Here is a 20,621-nt window from a genome sequence, read left to right as displayed (position 1 = left end):
ATTTTATTTTATTTAATTTTTTGAGACGAAGTCTCGCTCTGTCACCCAGGCTGGAGTGCGGTGGCGCGATCTCAGCTCACTGCAACCTCCACCTCTTAGGCTTAAGCGATTCTCATGCCACATCAGCCTTCCAAGTAGCTGGGATTACAGGCGCCCGCCACCACGCCCGGCTACTTTTTGTATTTTCAGTAGAGATGGGGTTTCACTATCTTGGCCAGGCTGGTCTTGAACTCCTGACCTCAGATGATCCGCCCACCTCGGCCTCCCGAAGTGCTGGGATTACAGACGTGAGCCACCGCGTCCACGTTGGCTTGAGCGTTAGTGTATTTAGTAAGGATCAACTTGTTTTCTTTGGAACGCTTCAGTATTTTGGGCTTCAAGACTAAGCTGTACGTGGTAGGAATATTGGTTGAATTTAACCTCAGCTAGCCTATAAGGAACATTTGTTTCCTAAATTATGGATCCATTAAGTGGTGTGACCAGAAGCTTGGCTTCTCAGTGAGTGATGTGCATTTTGTTGGGCAGTGGCCTGTAGAAACTGGATTTCTTCCCTCAGCAGTATATTGGTCTGAGAACCATATTGGTTAAGTTGTTATTAATTTACTGCTTTGACAAGCAAGTGGAACCGATTGTTTGGTATGAATTTCTAGCACCTCTGAAAGTACTTAGGGGCTTTTTTTTTTCTGGATGGTTAAGTGTATTAAATGTTCCTCATTGTCTTTATCTTGCTAGATAGAGTTTGCTGGGTGCAGTGGCTTACTCCTGTAATCCCAGCACTTTGGGAGGCTGAGGCTGGTGGATCACCTGAGGCCAGGAGTTCCAGACCAGCCTGGCCAAAATGATGAAACCCAGTCTCTACTAAAAATAACAAAAAATTAGCCCGGGGTGGTGGTGGATGCCTGCAGTTCCAGCAACTTGGAAGGCTGAGGCAGGAGAATCACTTGAACCCGGGAGGCATAGGTTACAGTGACCAGAGATAGTGTCATTGCATTCCAGCCTGGGCAACAAGAGCGAGACACCGTCTCAAAAAAAAAAAAAAGATACTGTGCAAATGGTTAGATAACTACTGAAGTTCGCATTTTACTCATTAGGTTAAAGTAATAAAGAGACCTGTAGTCTCTCTTTCAAAGGCTGCCTTTTATTTTTAATCTCTTTTTTTTTGAGAAACAGGGTGTCGCCATGTTGCCCAGGCTGGTTTCAAACTCTTGGGCTCAAGCAGTCCTCCTTCTTCAGCCTCCCAAAGTGCTGGGAGTACAGGTGTAAGCCACCATGCCCGGCCCTTTTCTCTTTTTCTTTCTTTTTTTTTTAAGATGGAGTTGCTCTCTGTTGCCCAGGCTGGAGTGCAGCGGCGGGATCTTGGCTCACTGCAACCTCCACCTCCCGGGTTCAGGAGATTCTCCTGCCTCACTCTCCCGAGTACCTGGGATTATAGGCGTGTGCCACCATGCCCAGCTGATTTTTGTATTTGTAGTAGAAACGGGGTTTCACCCTGTTGATCAGGCTGGTCTCGAACTTCTGACCTGGTGATCTGCCCACGTCGGCCTACCAAAGTGCTGGAATTACAGGTGTGAGCCACCGCACCTGGTCCTCTTTTTCTTTTCTTAGAGGCGAGGCCTCACTGTGTTCACAAGGCTGGTCTTGAACTCCAGACTCAACCAATCCTCTCACCTTGGCCTCCCAAAGTGCTAGGATTACAGATGTGAGCCACTGCTCCCCTCCCTCCCTCTCTCCCTCCCTTTCTTTCTTTCTTTCTTTTTTTAAAAGAGTATATGCCTTTTAATCCCTTTTTTTGGGAGGGTGGGTGATAAATAGTTTACAAATTACTTTCCTCTCTTGAGTGAGCCAGTGTGGTAGAAAATGCAGCAGTTACAGATGGAAATCCAATGGGAAACCTAAACTGGTTTACAGATGGGAAATCCAATGGGAAACAGTGCTGCTTTTGTGTGGGAGATACTGTGAACTGATGCCCAATTCAGACCTACGTAATGGTTCAGATACTAGAGATAGGACGTTTAATTCTCACTAAGAAGGGTAAGATGGTAATTATATTTTTCAGGACGTCATCAGAATATTATTTGAAGAAAGTGTCATGGAAGTTCTGCGTCCACAGCTTATAAGAATTGATGGCCGGAATTACAGGAAGAATCCAGTCCAAGAACAGACCTATCAACATGAAGAAGATGAAGAGGACTTCTATCAAGGTAATCCTAGTTGCTCTTTGGTCAGATAAGAAGTAAAATGTCCTGTGTATTGTAGGATCAATTTTTTGTTTGTTTCAGTGTGTTTCTGTGTCAGCACTGAAGTTTGAGATGTTTGGCCTCATATAGCTCCGTTTTTGTTCATATCTAAGGGTACTGATGAGTTTGAGTTTAGCTGAAGTGTTTTTGGTTGTAATTTATAGGTTATGTTTCTTCTTTGTACAGAGGTTTAAATATCATAAGAAGAAATTTTAGTTATTAATATTAACCATTAATATTCTACGACAAAATTAAGTTCCTTTGTCTGTGGAGTTGTAATTATTATTATTATTAGAGATGGAGTCTCGCTCTGTCACCTAGGCTGGAATGCAGTAATGTAATCTCCACTCACTGCAACCTCTGCCTCCCAGGTTCAAGCGATTCTGGTGCCTCAGCCTCCCGAGTAGCTGGGACTACAGGCATGTGCCACGATGCCCAGCTAATTTTTGTATTTTTAGTAGAGACAGGGTTTCACCATGTTGGCCAGGCTGGTCTTGACCTCCTGACCTCAAGTGATCCACCTGCCTCGGCCTCACAAACTGCTGGGATTACAGACGTAAGCCACCGCACCTGGCCCTAAAGTAATTTCTTTTTTTTTTTTTTTTTTTTTTTTTTTTGAGACGGAGTCTCGCTCTGTCGCCCAGGCTGGAGTGCAGTGGCCGGATCTCAGCTCACTGCAAGCTCCGCCTCCCGGGTTCACGCTATTCTCCTGCCTCAGCCTCCCGAGTAGCTGGGACTACAGGCGCCAGCCACCTTGCCCGGCTAGCTTTTTGTATTTTTTTTAGTAGAGACGGGGTTTCACCGTGTTAGCCAGGATGGTCTCGAACTTCTGACCTCGTGATCCGCCCGTCTCGGCCTCCCAAAGTGCTGGGATTACAGGCTTGAGCCACCGCACCCGGCCCCTAAAGTAATTATATATAAATTTTTGAAATAAATGAACATATGTATTTAGTCCATTGCCCAGTAATGTTACCAAAATCCTCGGATGCCCATGTCCCTTTTGTAGAACATCATGGTATTTGCATGTAACCTACACACATCCTACTTTAAATCTTCTCTTGTAATACATATGATACCCAATACAGTGCAAATGCTCTGTAAATAGTTGTACTGTATTGTTTATTTATTTATTATTATTATTTTTTTTCGAGACAGAGTTTTGCTCTTGTCACCCAGGCTGGAGTGCAGTGGCGTGATCTGGGCTCTCTGTAACCTTCCATCTCCCGAGTTCAAGCAGTTCTGCCTCAGCCTCCCCAGTAGCTGGGACTACAGGCGCCCGCCACCACACGTGGCTAATTTTTGTATTTTCAGTTGAGATGGTGTTTCACCATGTTGGCCAGCCTGGTCTCAAACTCCTGACTTTGGGTGATCCGCCTGCCTCGGCCTCCCAAAGTGCTGGGATTACAAGCATGAGCCACCGTGCCTGGCCTGTATTGTTTTTTAATTTATTTTATTTTTATTGCTGTGTTGTTATTTTATTTTATTTTTTCCAAGTAATTTTTTTTTTTTTAAGAGCGAAGCCCATTCTAGAGTGCAGTGGCACGACCTTGGTTCACTGCAGCCTCACCTCCTGGGCTCAAATGATTCTCCCACATCATCTTCCTGAGTAGTGGGGACTACGAGCATGTGCCATCATGCCCAGCTAATCTTTATAGAGATGAGGGGTTTTACTTTGTTGCCCAGGCTGGATTTTCTTTCAGATATTTTCAGTCTGTGGTTGGTTGAATCCACTGATGGAGAATCCCTGTATATGGAGGGCCAACTGTATATAGAAACCTTTGATAAAGTTTAGTTTGTTAATCAGGCACAGTGAGAGATTAATAACAATCACTAACAAAATAGAACAGTTGTAACAATGCATTGTAATAAAGGTGATGTGAATGTGGTCTCTCTGTCCCATGCCCAGTATCTTATTGTAATAAATAGTTTCGGACAGCAGTTAACTGCAGGTAACTGAAACCTTGGAAAGCGAAACCACAGATGAGGGAGATGTACTGTATACATGTGCTACCTTCCCAGGATTCCAAGACTGAAAGATTTAAAATAGTCATTATGTGTTTTTTTATGGTTTATTTCTTATAAGATCAGGTCAGAAGGAGTATCAGAGCAGTGTCATGAAATGTACAGTGTCTGGCTGTTCTTTATGCCTGTGTATATTGATTTTTTTTAAACCCCAGCAGCGGTTGTGACAGCTGAGGCAAAAGCTGTTGTCCACAGAGCAACATTGTTTCTGAGTGAGATGTCATGGTTTCTGTGCAGGCTCCATGGAGTGTGCTGATGAGCCCTGTGATGCCTATGAGGTGGAGCAGACCCCACAAGGATTCCGGTCTACTGTGAGGGCCCCCAGCTTGCTCTATAAGTGAGTCATGTCCCCAACAGCTTCATGGGGAGAGACTTCCAGGAAACTCAGTGGGAAGTGAACTCTTTGGTCTTCCATACTTATTGCGATTCTTGAACACTAATGATAAAATGATAAAAATGTCCTAAAATGTCAGAGGACTGATTGCAGGTTAATTCATTGTTCCACATGCATCACTAAGCTGATTTTGCCTCTTGTGTTAGGCCATTTTTGTGTTGCTATGAAGAAATACCTGAGCCTGGGTAATTTATAAAGAAAAGAGGTTTCGGCCAGGTGCGGTGGCTCATGCCTGTAATCCTGGCACTTTGGGAGGCCGAGGCAGATGGATCACCTGAGGTCGGAAGTTGAAGACCAGCCTGGTCAACATGGTGAAACCCCATCTCTACTAAATATACAAAAATTAGCTGGGTGTGGTGGTGGGGACCTGTAATTCCAGCTACTCGAGAGGCTGAGGCAGGAGAATCACTTGAACCTGGGAGGCAGAGGTTGCAGTGAGCAGAGATTCATGCCATTGCACTCCAGCCTGGGCAACAAGAGTGAAACTTAGTCTTAAAAAAGAAAAAAGGGAAAAGAGGTTTCACTGGCTTATAACTCTACAGACACTACAAGCATGGCACTGGCATCTGGGGAGGCCTCAGGGACCTTTTACTCTTGGCAGAAGCTGAAGTGGGAGCAGGCTTGTCACATGGTGAAAGCAGGAGCAAAAACCATGGGAAGTGAGGTGCCACACACTTTTAAACAACCAGATCTTGTGTGAGCTCACTCATTGCCAAGGAGATAGCGCTAAGCCATCATGAGGGATCCACACCCATGTTCCAAGCACCTGCCACTAGGCCCCACTTCCAACACCGAGGGTTACATTTCAGCGTGAGATTTGGCAGGGACACAGATCCAAACCTCATCACCTTTTATTTATTTTATTTTATTTATTTGTTTATTTTGAGATGGAGTTTCGCTCTTTCACCCAGGCAGGAGTGCAATGGGACGATCTTGGCTCACTGCAACCTCCGCCCCCAGGGTTCAAGCCATCCTCCTGCCTCAGCCTCCTGAGTAGCTGGGATAATAGGTGCCTGCCATGCCTGGCTAATTTTTGTATTTTTAGTAGAGATGGGGTTTTGCCATGTTGGCTAGGTTGGTCTTGAACTCCTGACCTCAGGTGATCTACCTGCCTCGGCTTCCCAAAGTGCCGGCATTATAGGCGTGAGCCTCCGCACCCAGCCTATTATTATTATTATTATATTTTTGAGACAGGCTGTCTCACTGTTGCCAGGCTAGAGTGCAGTGGCACAATCTCAGCTCACTGCAGCCTTGACTGCCCAGGCTAAAGTGATCCTCCCACCTCAGCCTCCCAAGTAGCTGGGACCGGCACCCACCACCAAGCCTGGCTAATTTTTTTGAATTACTTGTAGAGATGGGGTTTTACTATGTTTCCCAGGCTGATCTTGACCTCCTGGACTCAAGTGATCCTCCCACCTTGGTCTCTCAAAGTGTTGGAATGAGCCATGCCCAACCACCATATCCCATATTACCTTTTAAATATCTTTTTTTTTTTTTTTAAAGGCAGGGCTTTGCTTTTGCTTTGTTACCCAGGCTGGAGTGCAGTGATGCGATCTTGGATCACTCTAGCCTTGACTTCCTGGGCTCAAGTGATCCTCCCTTCTTCAACCCCCCAAAATAGCTGGGACTATTGGTGTGCGCCACCACGCCTGGCTAATTTTTTGCATTTTTGATAGAGACAGGGTTTCTCCATATTGCCCAGGCTGGTGTTGAGCTCTGGAACTCAAGCAGTCCGTCTGCCTTGGCCTCCCAGTGGGCTGGTATTACAAATGTGTTAAATATATTTTGAATCTACCAGGTATCTGTATCTTCACTGCTACCCTTCTGCCTTTTCTGTGGATTACTTAAAATAGCCTGCTTATTGGTCTCTGCACACACATACACACATATTTTGAGACAGAGTCTCACTCTGTCGCCCAGGCTGGTGTACAGTGGCATGATGTTGGCTCACTGCAACCTCCTCCGTTTTGGTTCAAGCGATTCTCTTGCATCAGCCACCTGAGTAGCTGGAACTACTGGCCTGCACTACTACACCTGGCTAAGTTTTGTATTTTTAGTAGAGGTGGGGTTTTACCATGTTGGCCAGGCTGGTCTCGAACTCCTGACCTCAGGTGATCCACCCGCCTCGGCCTGCCAAAGTGTTGGGATTACAGGCATGAGCCACCGTGCCCGACCACAAATGGTTTCATCAACCTTGATAGCATTCTAAACACCTATTAAATATAAAATTTTCCTGTAATATGACCAAATCAGGCTCTAGTGACGTTTTTTCCTAAGAAACATGATTTTAGAAAGTCGTGGCTCAGTTTCCTGAAGAAAAAAAAAAAAAAAAATCAGTGTAGCAGGTCTTGGTTTGTATCTGCTACTGCTAAGGTGTGTAAAAGTTCCTTGCATGATTCTAACTTGATAATCTTTTGATTTCTCTATATTCTAAGCACTCATTATGTGCCAGGTGACTTGCATGTTAGATTAGGTATTGGCTCTGATAAATCCTAATTAATAGATAATATTTACTTAGAAGGCTGGGTGTGGTGGCTCATACCTGTAATTCCAGCACTTCGGGAGGCCAAGATGGGAGGATTACTTGAGCCCATGAGTTGGAGACCACCCAGCTCGGGCAACATGGTGAGACCCTATTTCTACAATTAATAAATGAATGAATGAATGAACGGATGAATGAATAAAAATAGGTAAATTAGCCAGGCATGGTAGTGAGTGCTTGTAGTCCCAGCTACTTGGGAGGCTGAAGCCAGAAGTATTGCTTGAGCCCAGAGGTTCAAGGTTACAGTGAGCTATGATTGTGCCATGTAGTTCCACCTGGGCAACAGAGCAATATCCTCTGTCAAAAATAAATAAATAAATAAAAAATACTAAGAAGATTTTCTTTCTTAGGAATAATTTCTGTAGGCTTATTTGGATCAAGAAAGAAATTACCTGGCCAAACTAATTTATAATCAGAGTCTTAATATTGACAACACCTGTCCATGGGTTAGGTCTCCCGCTGTGGTTCTTAGCCTCAGGTGCACGGGAGAATCATCTGGGGAGTTTCTAAAAATCCCAGTGCTTGGGTGCACCCTAGACCAATTAAATCAGAGTCTGTGGGAGCAGGACCCAGATATCACTATTTGAAGCCCCCCAGGTGATTCCAGTGTATAGCCAAGACTGAGAACCACTTGACCTGGTAGGAGTTTCCTCTTATGTTTTCAACCAAGGAGTCACCTTGTCACTGCTTATTTGTGTTATTGTAGTGAATATTTTATTTATTTTATTTTATTATTTTGACACGGAGTCTCACTCTGTTACCCAGGCTGGAGTGCAGTGGCGTGATCTGGGCTCACTGCAACCTCTGCCTCCCCGGTTCAAGCAATTCTCCTACTTCAGCCTCCTGAGTAGCTGGGACTGCAGGCATGCACCACCACGCCTGGCTAATTTTTTTGTGTTTTTGTTAGAGATGGGGTTTTGCCATGTTGGTCAGGCTGGTCTCAAACTCCTGACCTCAGGTGATCTGCCTGCCTCGCATCCCAGAGTGCTGGTATTACAGGCAAGAACCACTGTGCCTGCCCTATAGTGAATATTTTAGATTTTCCATGTAAACCTCTTTTCAGTCCAACTATACTTTTAACTGGAAAGATACCAGTATGGGTTTAATGAGGATAGCATGTGTCATGCCGCATACCTGTTGACTTCAACAGGGATGGCACCATGTTAGGCTGGGGAAGAGACCCAGAGCCAGCAAGTGAGACACAGCATTTATTGAGGGGACTTGCATAAAGGGTGGTACTGTGGTGGTGGGCTGGACAGAACTTCAACTGCTTGGAAAAAGCATACAGTTCATATAACATTTCCACTTCACACCCTGCCCCTAGCAGCCATCACCTGGCAACCTTTATTTAATCCAAAACAAAGGACCTCGATCCCCTGTATGGCTTGGGTTCCATAAATGGGTCAGGGATTCAGATGTTCCTTATGCATAAAGGAATGGATCTCTGGGTTGGAATGAATCCAAGCCAGATTCCGTAGCTTGGAACTCTGAACGCATATTCTTCTTAGATCATAGGGTGATTCTCAGGTAGGCTTAAGTTATTACTGTCAGGTGTGTCTGCTATACAGGGTCCTTCTCCTGGTATGCTTAACCTGCTAACGTTCGGGGCATCTGCCCGACAGCATGGACTGTATGGAGCTCTGTGCCACTTACTGGAAAGCTCTTTCATATATGATTGCGTTTAATCCTTATGACAACCTTGTGACAAGTAAGTACTATTCACTCCATTTTAATTTAATTTAATTTAATTTTTTTTTTTTTTTTGAGACAGAGTTTCGCTCTTGTTGCCCAGGCTGGAGTGCAATGGCACGATCTCGGCTCACGGCAACCTCCGCCTCCCGGGTTCAAGAGATTCTCCTGCCTCAGCCTCCCTAGTAGCTGGGATTACAGGCATGCACCACCATGCCTGGCTAATTTTGTATTTTTAGTAGAGATGAGGTTTCTCCAAGTTGGTTTCGGTCCTAGGCTGGTTTCGAGGTCCTGACCTCAGGTGATCCGCCCGCCCCAGCCTCCCAAAGTACTGGGATTACAGGCGTGAGCCACCATGCCTGGCCTCTTTTTTTTTTTTTTTTTGAGGCGGAGTCTCGCTCTGTCGCCCGGGCTGGAGTGGAATGGCACAATCTCGGCTCCCTGCAATCTCTGCCTCCTGAGTCCAAGTGATTCTCCTGCCTCAGCCTCCTGAGTAGCTGGGATTATAGGCATCTGCCACCACACCCGGGTAATTTTTGTATTTTTAGTAGAGATAGTGTTTCACTACGTTGGCCAGACTAGTCTTGAACTCCTGACTTTAGGTGATCCACCCACCTCGGCCTCCCACAGTGCTGGGATTACAGATGTGAGCCACCACGCCCAGCCAACTTTAATTTTATTTAGTTATTTTTTTGAGACGGAGTCTCCCTCTGTCGCCCAGGCTGAAGTGCAGTGATGCAATCTCTGCTCACTGCAACCTCTGTCTCCCGGGTTCAAGCAGTTCTCCTGCTCGGCCTTCCAAGTAGCTGGAATTACAGGTGCCCGCCACCACACCCCACTGATTTTTTTTTTTTTTGAGATGGAGTTTCACTCTTGTTGCCCAGGCTGGAGTGCAGTGGTGTGATCTTGACTCACTGCAACCTCCGCCCCCCGAGTTCAAGCAATTCTCTTGCCTCAGTCTCCTGAGTAGTTGGGATTACAGGTACCTGCCACCACAGCTGGCTAACTTTTGTATTTTTAGTGGAGATGGGGTTTTACCATGTTGGCCAGGCTGGCCTCGATCTCCTGACCTCAGGTGATCCGCCCACCTCGGCCTCGCAAAGTGCTGGGATTACAGGCATGAGCCACCACACCACCTTGAGCCACCTTGCCTGACTTTGCTAATTTTTGTATTTTTTTTTTTAGCAGAAAGAATTTTTATTTTTTATTATTATAGTTTAAATTCTAGGGTATATGTGCATAACGTGCAGGTTTGTTACATATGTATACTTGTGCCATGTTGGTGTGCTGCACCCATCAACTCATCAGCACCTATCAACTCGTCATTTACATCAGGTATAACTCCCAATGCAATCCCTCCCCCCTCCCCATAATAGGCCCCGATGTGTGATGTTCCCCTTCCAGGTGATCTCATTGTTCAGTTCCCACCTATGAGTGAGAACATGCAGTGTTTGGTTTTCTGTTCTTTCGATAGTTTGCTGAGAATGATGGTTTCCAGCTGCATCCATGTCCCTACAAAGGATACAAACTCATCCTTTTTAATGGCTGCATAGTATTCCATGGTGTATATGTGCCACATTTTCTTAATCCAGTCTGTCACTGATGGACATTTGGGTTGATTCCAAGTCTTTGCTATTGTGAATAGGGCCGCAATGAACATACATGTGCATGTGTTAATTTTTGTATTTTTAGTAGAGACAGGGTTTTGCCATGTTGGCCAGGCTGGTCTTGAACTCCTGATCTCAAGTGATTCATCTGCCTCAGCCTCCCAAAGTGTGGGATTACAGGCGTGAGCCACTGCACCTGGCCTATTTTTATTTTTTTAGATACAGGATCTCACTTTATCACCCAGGCCAGAGTGCCGTGGTGTGCTCATAGCTTACCATAGCCTTCAACTCCTGGGCTCAAGGGATCCTTCTGCGTCAGCCTCTCACTTCATTTTGATAAGTGAAGAAGTAGGCTTACAGTGGTTATATGAGTTCCAAGGTTTGTTTGATTCTAAAGCCTTTTAAACCTCAACCACTTTGCTTTCTAAGGTGCTGAAGCCTAGATTATTAATAGCACTTTGAACCACGCTTTTTGTGATAGGCTTGTTCACTAGCCACATAGTAATAAACTGGAGCCTGATGGAAAGCACTCCTAATTGGTAAGGTGGGAAGACAAAGGCCCAACAGAGTTTGGTGCCCTACAATCTCCATCCCCACACAAGGAAAACCACTTGGAAATTACAGACTTCCAATCTTCTAAACATCTTATTTTTAAAAACTGGCTTACTGTAATAGATCCTAAGGGAAATAATTGGGCTTTGTTATCCCATGCACAGACAAACCAATAGTTTTAGAGATAGTCATCCGTGGTATTGGGTACTGTAATTGAAGTCATAGAGGTTGAAATAACGTTGATGACAAGGAGTTGTTTCTCTTAACTCTGTGGCCCTGTGATGGCCTCTTAGTGCTTTATAGACTCTGAAACTTCCCTCTTGGGATTCAGTAGTCTCATTCACTTGAACACATCAAATGACTGTGGGTTCCAGAAGATAACTTTGGATTGTCAGAATATTTATACTTGGAAGTCCAGGCAAGTAATGTAAATGAGTCAGTAAGTGATTGAAGTGGGAGTGATGGGGATTGTGAGCTCATGTGCTGTCTTCATGGGGTAGTCGAGAGTTGGCTGTAGCTCACTGTTGCCATGAGTCCTCAGATATTCTAATTTTTCTATTTAAAAATTTTTTTTAAAAATTTTGTTTTTTGAGACAGAGTCTTATTCTTGTTGCCTAGGCTGGAGTGTAGTGGTGCAATCTCAGCTTACTGCAACCTCTGCCTCCTGGGTTCAAGTGATTCTCCTGCCTCAGCCTCCCAAGTAGCTGGGATTACAGGCACCCTGTTGCCACGCTGGGTTAATTTTCGTATTTTTGTAGAGATGGGGTTTTGCCATGTTGGCCAGGCTGGTCTTGAACTCCTGACCTCAGGTGATCTGCCAGCCTCAGCCTCCCAGAGTGCTGGGATTACAGGCGTGAGCCACTGCGGCCAGCCTGAAATATTTTTTTTTTTTTTGAGACGGAGTCTCGCTCTGTCACCCAGGCTGGAGTGCAGTGGCCCGATCTCAGCTCACTACAAGCTCCGCCTCCCGGGTTCACGCCATTCTCCTGCCTCAGCCTCCCGAGTAGTTGGGACTACAGGCACCCGCCATCTCGCCCGGCTAGTTTTTTGTATTTTTAGTAGAGACGGGGTTTCACCGTGTAGACCAGGATGGTCTCGATCTCCTGACCTCGTGATCCACCCGTCTCGGCCTCCCAAAGTGCTGGGATTACAGGCTTGAGCCACCGCGCCCGGCCCTGAAATATTTTTTTAGAGACAGGGTCTTACTGTGTTGCCCAGGCTGGTCTCAAACTCCTGATCTCAAGCAGTTCTCCCACCTCGGCCTTTTGAGTAGCAGGGATTACAGGTGTGAGCCACTGTACCTGCTGGCCCGCTTTTCTTTCACTGAATTGCAGACCCAGATTTTAAATCTAATTTTGAGAAGCAAACGGGTGTTGGGCATGGTTTTTCTATCTATGCATTGAATTGGCTATAGGGCCAAAAACTCATGTTTGCCAATGACTGTAATGCAGCATGTTCTAAAGCTAGTTGACTTGTAATTTCTTCCACAAATATTGGGCTTTTACTGAATCACTTTTCTGTAAGGGAGTATCTGTAGTCCCAAATGATTTAAACATGATGAAGTTCTTTATTTTGGTACATTTTGACTTAATCTTCTTTTAATTACTTTTTCTTTATGTTACAGGCATATAGTTGGAAGGAGAGGGGACACTAGGAAGAAAATAGAAATGGAGACCAAAACTACTATTAGCATTCCTAAACCTGGAGAGGACGGGGAAATTGGTGAGACTCAGTACATATAAGTTACATTTGAAGTCACTTTTGCATGTTTATGGAATAATGTAACCAACTGCAGGGTTTAGTAACTATGTTTTCTGTAGGGTTCTATAGCTATGGGCTTTTTCTTTTTTTTTTATTTTGACTCAGAGTTTTGCTCTTGTTACCCAGGCTGGAGTGCAGTGGCGCGATCTCGGCTCACTGCAACTTCCGCTTCCCAGGTTCAAGTGATTCTCCTGCCTCAGCCTCCCTAGTAGCTGGGATTACAGGCATGTGCCACCACACCGGCTAATTTTGTATTTTTAGTAGAGACGGGGGTGTCTGCATGTTGGCCTGGCTGGTCTCGAACTCCTGACCTCAGGTGATCCTCCCCTCTTGGCCTCCCAAAGTGTTGGGATTATAGGCATGAGCCACCATGCCCGGCCAGCTGTGGGCTTTTTTATGTTTTGTCAGTACCAATCTCCCAAATGAGGAAATATAGAATTATATAACCTTATCTTGATTGAGTACCTGGGCCTTAATTTTACACTTTACCATACATTGATGGAATAAAACTTCCAGATTTCACCGTATATTAGGAGATTTCTTTTTATGCTTTGGTACTTTGAAATGGACTTGTGAATTGTTTCCAGTTAGAATTAGAGAAAAATCAATGAGATCAGTGAATGTGAAATAAAGTTCAGCCTTTTCCATTGTGTTCTCAATTTTTTACCCTTGATTTTGTAGACCAGAAAGGAAATTATAAGAGTAATGATTAAAATAATGTAACTTGACTCAAATAACTGTCCTGATAAGGAAAAATAGTTTAGCAGTATAAATCAAGTTAGAAAGTGTCTGTACCAAGCCTTGGTGTGAACCAAGGGCATGGGCTTTTGTTGTACAATGGCTTTGAGTGAGGGGCATTGTTAGGACAAAACTGTAAACTCATTCTAGAAGGAAGGAATTTTTTTTTTTTTTTTTGAGACAGTCTCACTCTGTTACCCAGGCTGGAGTGCTGAGGTGCAATCTCAGCTCACTGCAACCTCTGCTCCCCAGGTTCAAGCGATTCTTCCGCCTCAGCCTCCCGAGTAGCTGGCACTACAGGCGTGTGCCACCAAATCCAGCTAATTTTTGTATTTTTTGGTAGAGACAGGATTTTGCCATGTTGGCCAGGCTGGTCTCGAACTCCTGGCCTCAAGTGATTCACCCACCTTGGCCTTCTGAATTGCTGGGATTATAGGTATGAGCACCGTGTCCGGCTGATGGAACTTTTTAAAGTCAAAGAGTGCAGCAACCTCCAATAATTCATTAACCCATTTTCTTTTTCTTTATTCATTTAAAAATTTTTATTTATTTTTTATCGAGACAGGGTTTCACCATGTTGCCCAGGGCGATCTTGAACTTTTGGTCTCAAGTGATCTGCCTACCTCAGCCTCCCAAGGTGCTGGAATTACAGGCATGAGCCACCATGCACAGCCTTTTAGTCCTTTATTTTATTTTTTAGGGGGACAGAGTCTCTGTTGCCCAGGCTGGAGTGTAGTGGCATGATCACAGCTCACTGCAGCCTCTACCTCCTGGACTCAATCAATCCTCCCATCTCAGCCTTGCATAGCTAGGACTACAGGCACGTGCCACCACACCTGGCTAATTTTTTTGTATTTTTTGTAGAGACAAAATTTTGCTACATTGCTCAGGCTGGTCTCGAACTCCTGCACTCAAGCGATCTGCCTGCCTTGGCCTCCCAAAGTGTAGCATGTCGCCCAGGCTAGAGTGCATTGGCTCCATTATAGCTCACTGTAGCCTTGAACTCCTGGCTCAAGCAATACTTTTCCCTCAGCCTTCCAAGTAGCTGGGACTACAGGCACTTGCCACCATGCCCAGCTAATTTTTAATATTTTTTTGTAGAGATGGGGTCTTGTTATGTTGCCCAGGCTGGCCTTGAACTCCTGGGCAGAGCGATCTTCCTTGGCCTCCCAAAGTGCTGGGATTATAAACATGAGTCACTGCACTCAGTCCCATTTTCCATAATTGTTAATAGACTGTATTGTTTTTGCAGAAAAAATTGTAAGTACTCTTTTTCATTTTATGTTATGTAAGAATGATCACCTTGACTGGGGACAGTGCCATATACCTGTAAGGCCAGCACTTTGGGAGACTGAGGTGGGAGGATCGCTTGAGCCTAGGAGGTTGAGGCTGCAGTGAGCTGTGTTCATGCCACCACACTCCAGCCTGGGTGACAGAGCGAGACCCTGTCGTACACACACTCACAAACCAATCATTGACTTTAGAGCACTGCTGTCCAAAAGAACTTTCTGTGATAGTGAGGATGTTCTATATCCGTGCTGTCTAGCACAGGAGCTATATATGTCAGGTACTGGTCACATGTGACTTTGAGTATTTGGAATATTGCTAGTGTGACAGGAACTGAATTTTTACTTTTACTGAATTCTGATTAATTTAACTAGCTGCATGTGGGCTCCCATATTGACCAGTGCAGTGACAGTTTTCTCTAGCTCCTTGGTAATGTCAGCAAACTCTAGCATTAGAACTTTTAACATCATTTGGAAGGACTTTTATTAAAGTAAATGTTCAGTTTATTAGAATTATAAGTGCAAAAGTTTATTTTCCTTAAATTGTAACGTTCGAGTTACAAATACCAAAGTCATTTTATAATTGCATTAAACCTTACTTCATCTATTTTTTTTTTTTTTTTTTTGAGACGTAGTTTCGCTCTTGTTGCCCAGGCTGGAGTGCATTGGCGTGATCTCGGCTCAGCACAATCTCGGCTCACTGCAACCACTGCCTCCTGGGTTCAAGTGATTCTCCTGCCTCAGCCTACCAAGTAGTTGGGATTACAGGCGTGCGCCATCATGCCTGGCTAATTTTGTATTTTTAGTAGAGATGGGGTTTCTCTATGTTGGTCAGGCTGGTCTTGAACTCCCAATCTCAAGTGATCAGCCAGCTTTGGCCTCCCAGAGTTGCTGGGATTACAGGCATGAGCCACCACTCCCGGCCCTAATTTTTTCTCATTATAAAATTAGTACATGCTTTCAAAAAAGAGAAAGCTTGCAGAAATTATATGTAAGTTATAAATGGAAGTCTCTTATAATATGAACCCCAAAATAATTGCTGTTAACACTTGTTATATGTTCCCCGTTTTTTCTATCTGTGTAGTAAGTTATATAATATTTTTTATTGCAGTAAAATTATAACGTGGTGTAAATCTGGAGACCTTAGCCATTTTAATATACTAGAGTCATTCCAGAACTTATCCAGAAGAGGGTAGACAGGCTGTAAAGATTCCATTTCAACTTAAAAAGCACAAATGTTGCAGTGTGGAAAACTAGTGTGTCAGGCTGGGCTTGATGGCTCATGCCTGTAATCCTAAAACTTTGGGAGGCCTAGGTGGGAGGATCACTTGAGCCCAGGTGTTCAAGGTCAGCCTGGGCAACATGGCAAAACCCCATCTCTACAAAAAAATACAAAAATTGGCTGGGTGTGGTGGCACGTGCTTGTAGTCCCAGCTACCTGGAAGGCTGAGGTGGGAGGATCTTTTGATATGGGAAAGTCAAGGCTGCCGTGAGCCATGATCACGCCAATGCACTCCAGCCTGGGTGACAGAGCGAGACTCTGTCTCAAAAAAAAGAAAAAACAAGAGAAAATAAAAACTAGGCAGGCATGGTGGCTCACGCCTGTAATCCCAGCACTTTGGGAAGCTGAGATGGGCAGATCACGAGGTCAGGAGATCGAGACCATCCTGGCCAACATGGTGAAACCCAGCCTCTATTAAAAATACAAAAATTAGCAGGGCGTGGTGGTGTGCACCTGTCATCCCAGCTACTCAGGAGGCTGAGGCAGGAGAATTGCTTGAACCTGGGAGGCAGAGGTTGCAATGAGCTGAGACTGTGCTACTGTACTCCAGCCTGGGTGACAGAGTGAGACTGTCTCAAAAAAAAAATTAGCCAGGTATGGTGGCACACACCTGTAATCCCAGCTACACAGAAGGCTGAGGCAGGAGAATTACTTGAACCTGGGAGATGGAGGTTGCAGTGAGCTGAGATCGTGCCATTGCACTTCAACCTGGGCGACAGAACAAGACTCCGTCTCAAAAAATAAAAATAAAAATACAAAGTTGGGTTTGGTGGCTCACGCCTGTAATCCTAGCATTTTAGGAGGCTGAGGCGGGCAGATGATGAGGTCAAGATTTTGAGACCAGCATGGCCAACATGGTGAAACCCTGTCTCTACTGAGAATATAAAAATTAGCCAGGCGGTGGTGGCGCATGCCTGTAATCCTAGCTACTTAGGAGGCTGAGGCAGGAGAATCGCTTGAACCTGGGAGGCGGAGGTTGTGGTGAGCCAAGATTGCGCTACTGCACTCCAGCCTGGGCGACAGAGCAAGACTCTGTCTTGAAAATAAAATAAAATAAGTAAACTGGCTTATTGATTTTGTGCAGAAGTAAAGTATGTAGAAAAACCAAATTTATTGGTTAGAGTAAATTGAGTTGTGATGTGAAGTCAAGTCTGCAGTTGCAGTGGTGTGATATTTGCTGTCATTTATCCATTTCTTTTGTGTCTCTTAAATTAGAGAAATCAGAGAAGGAAATGATCTAGTAGGTTTTAATCCTCTAGACAAGGATCTGGTCTTGTCTGTTTTGACATCTCAGGCAATGGAACATCTTTTTTTTTTTTTTTTGTAGTGACAAGAGTTTCAGTAAATTGCCTAGGCTGTCTGGAACTCCTGGCCTCAGGCAATCCTCCTGCTCTGGCCTTTGCCCCAAAGTGCTGGGATTATAGGCATGAGCATGCCTTGCCTTCTTTCTTTCTTTTCTTTCTTTCCTTCCTTTCCTTCCTTCCTTTTCTTTCCTTTCTTTTCCTTCTTCCTTTCCTTTCCTTTTTTTCTTTCTCTGTTTTTACTTATTTTGGGTATCCCTAAGGGTAGAATTTCTGGATTATATGGTAAGTATATGTTCAACTTTTTTTGTTTTTTTTTTTTGATACAGAGTCTAGCTCTGTTGCCCATGCTGGAGTGCAGGGGCTCGATTTCATTTCACTGTAACCTGCACCTCGCTGATTCAAGCCATCCTTGTTCCTCAGCCTCCCAAGTAGCTGGGATTACAGACATGTGTCATCACGCTCAGCTAATCTTTGTATTTTTAGTAGAGACGAGGTTTTGCCATATTGGCCAGGCTAGTCTTGAACTCCTGACCTCAAGTGATCTGCCCACCTCAGCCTCCCAAAGTGCTGGGATTACAGGCGTGAGCCACCGCACCCAGCTGTGTTCAACTTTTTAAGGAATTACCAAACTTTTTCATAGTGACTACACCATTTTACATTCCTGTCAGCAAGGGTTTGCTTTGTAGTATTTGAATTCATTTTTCTACTTTATATGCTGTCTTAAGGGTATTCTATTTTTAAGCCTCATTCGTTTACATTGAATTAGTTAGCAGTTTTCTTTGTTATTGTCCCCTGTTTAGATTCATACATGCATTCAGAACTGCTTTAGCTTCTCAGAGATGACAGTATCAAGAGGTCCCATATTTTGAAAGCATTTGGGGGTCCTTGAGCATGTTTACCCTTTGCTCTTTGTTTACAGTAATCACTGGCCAGCATCGAAATGGTGTAATTTCAGCCCGAACACGGATTGATGTTCTTTTGGACACTTTTAGAAGAAAGCAGCCCTTCACTCACTTCCTTGCCTTTTTCCTCAATGAAGTTGAGGTTCAGGAAGGATTCCTGAGATTCCAGGAGGAAGTACTGGCGAAGTGCTCCATGGTAAGCACAAACAAAACAAGAAGGTAAAAAAAAAAAGTTAAATATAAAAAGAATACAAAAATGGTTCATAAATCAAACAGTAGGGAGTTATACTTCTTCCCCCAACAAAAAAGATAACTATTTCTTATGACTTCGTATAATATTGAACTGAAAAAAAAGTGTATGGACATATCAGCTCATAAGTGTCTGTATATTACAGAAATGTCTTTAAAAAAATTTAGCACATATTGGGCCAGGTGCAGTGGCTCACGCCTGTAATCCCAGCACTTTGGGAGGCCGACGTAGGCAGATCACTTGAGGTCAGGAGTTCGAGACCAACCTGGCCAACATGGTGAAACCCCGTTTCTGCTAAAAATACAAAAAAAATTAGCGGGGCCTGGTGGTGCGTGCCTGTAATCCGAGCTACTTGGGAGGCTGAGGCAGGAGAATTGCTTGAACCTGGGAGGTGGAGGTTGCAGTGAGCCAAGCAGTGAGCCAAGATCGTGTCACTGCACTCTAGCCTGGGAGACAGGATGAGATGCCATCTCAAAAAAAAAAAAAAAAATTTAAGACACAAAATGCTCATCCTAATAGACACACTATTCTGCATCTTTTGGATGGTAATGTTAATGAGATGCCATTATCTGTAGATCTTCTGCCTTTGGGCAGTCATGGCTCATTTGGGATTAGTAACTAAAAGACAAATTTGCATGTAGAATTGCCATACTTAGATAACAGTGAAATGCTTGTGACCAGGATAATAGCAGATAATCCAGATTAGAAACGTTTTAAACTCATTTTGGATATCAATTAGTTGATTTTAAAAAATGTATATTGATTCAAAAAAATGTATGAAAGCAATATATGTTTATTATGGAAAATTCAGAAAATACAGAAAAGATTAATAAAAAATCATCCATAATTCCACTACTGAGAGAGGCTGTTACATCATTACTATATATGTGTGTGTATCAATGTGTCTGTACACTCACATACTTTTTTTTTTTTTTGAGGCAGTGTTTCACTCTTATTTCCCAGGCTGGAGTGCAATGACTCATCTCAGCTCACCGCAGCCTCTGCCTCCCAGGTTCAAAGAATTCTCCTGCCTCAGCCTCCTGAGTAGCTGGGATTACAGGCATGTGTCACCAAGCCTGGCTAATTTTGTATTTTTAGTAGAGACGGGGTTTCTCCATGTTGGTCAGGCTGGTCTCGAGCTCCTGACTTCAGGTGATCCGCCCTCCTTGGCCTCCCAAAGTGCTGGGATTACAGGTGTGAGCCACTATGCCTGGCCCACTCACATACATTTTAAAAATAAAATTTAGGCTGGGTGTGGTTACTCAGGCCTGTAATACCAGCACTTTGGGAGGCTGAGGCGGGCGGATCACCCGATGTCAGGAGTTTGAGACTGACCAGCCTGACCAACATGGAGAAACCCCGTCTCTACTAAAAATACAAAATTAGTTCGGCATGGTGACACATGCCTGTAATCCCAGCTACTCGGGAGGCTAAGGCAGGAGAATTGCTTATACCCGGGAGGCGGAGGTTGTAGTGAGCCAAGATCGCACCATTGCATGCCAGCGTGGGGAAGAAGAGTGAAAATCCGTCTCAAAAAAATAAAATAAAATTTAGCTTGTATATAATCTTATATTCAGCTTTCTTTGAAAACGTAATCATTCTACCATGAACATTGTTTTGTTGTTGAAGAAAGACCTAAATCTTGGCTTGCTTGGTGGCTCATGCCTCTAACTGCAACACTTTGGAGGGCTGAGGCAGGCAGATTGAGCTCAGGAGTTTGAGACCAACCTGGGCAACATAGCAGCAAAACTCTGTCTCTACAAAAAATACAAAAATTATCCAGGCATGATGGTGTGCGCTTCTAGTCACAGCCACTTGGAAGCTGAGGTGGGAGAATGGCTTGAGCCTAGGAGGTGGAGGTGTCAGTGAGCTGAGATTGTATTATTGCACTCCAGCCTGGGCAATGGAGCCAGACCCTGTCGCAAAAAACAAAAAACAAAAAATCTAACAACAAAAAACACAAAAACCCCCACAAAACCTAAAAAATCCCACAAAACCTAAATCTTATACCTTTACTTTGGAAAACAAGTAGGACATTATAGCAGTGATCGGTGA

The 20,621-nt window shown here is 44.2% G+C and overlaps 1 protein-coding gene across 4 annotated transcripts in view; it reads left to right on the top strand.

The window, feature by feature from the left end:
- Positions 1-20,621, top strand: part of ASCC1 (activating signal cointegrator 1 complex subunit 1) — a 126,845-nt gene that overhangs the window by 1,033 nt on the left and 105,191 nt on the right. For 3 of the 4 annotated variants that reach the window (XM_023204988.1, XM_023204989.2, XM_023204992.2), the window contains exons 2-5: positions 2,057-2,201; positions 4,497-4,596; positions 12,668-12,765; positions 18,334-18,512. In XM_023204988.1, coding sequence (XP_023060756.1) covers positions 2,090-2,201; positions 4,497-4,596; positions 12,668-12,765; positions 18,334-18,512 — 489 coding nt within the window. In that variant the 5' untranslated portion in view covers positions 2,057-2,089. Of the gene's footprint in view, positions 1-2,056; positions 2,202-4,496; positions 4,597-11,377; positions 11,462-12,667; positions 12,766-18,333; positions 18,513-20,621 lie in introns of all 4 variants that reach the window. The other variant, XM_031936181.1, reaches the window with a different exon arrangement.

The sequence above is a fragment of the Piliocolobus tephrosceles genome, chromosome 9 (genome assembly GCF_002776525.5).
Source record: "Piliocolobus tephrosceles isolate RC106 chromosome 9, ASM277652v3, whole genome shotgun sequence".
In the NCBI taxonomy this organism is placed as follows: domain Eukaryota; kingdom Metazoa; phylum Chordata; class Mammalia; order Primates; family Cercopithecidae; genus Piliocolobus; species Piliocolobus tephrosceles.
Note: the sequence above shows the minus strand (reverse complement) of the source record. Positions and strands in the feature narration are given on the sequence as shown.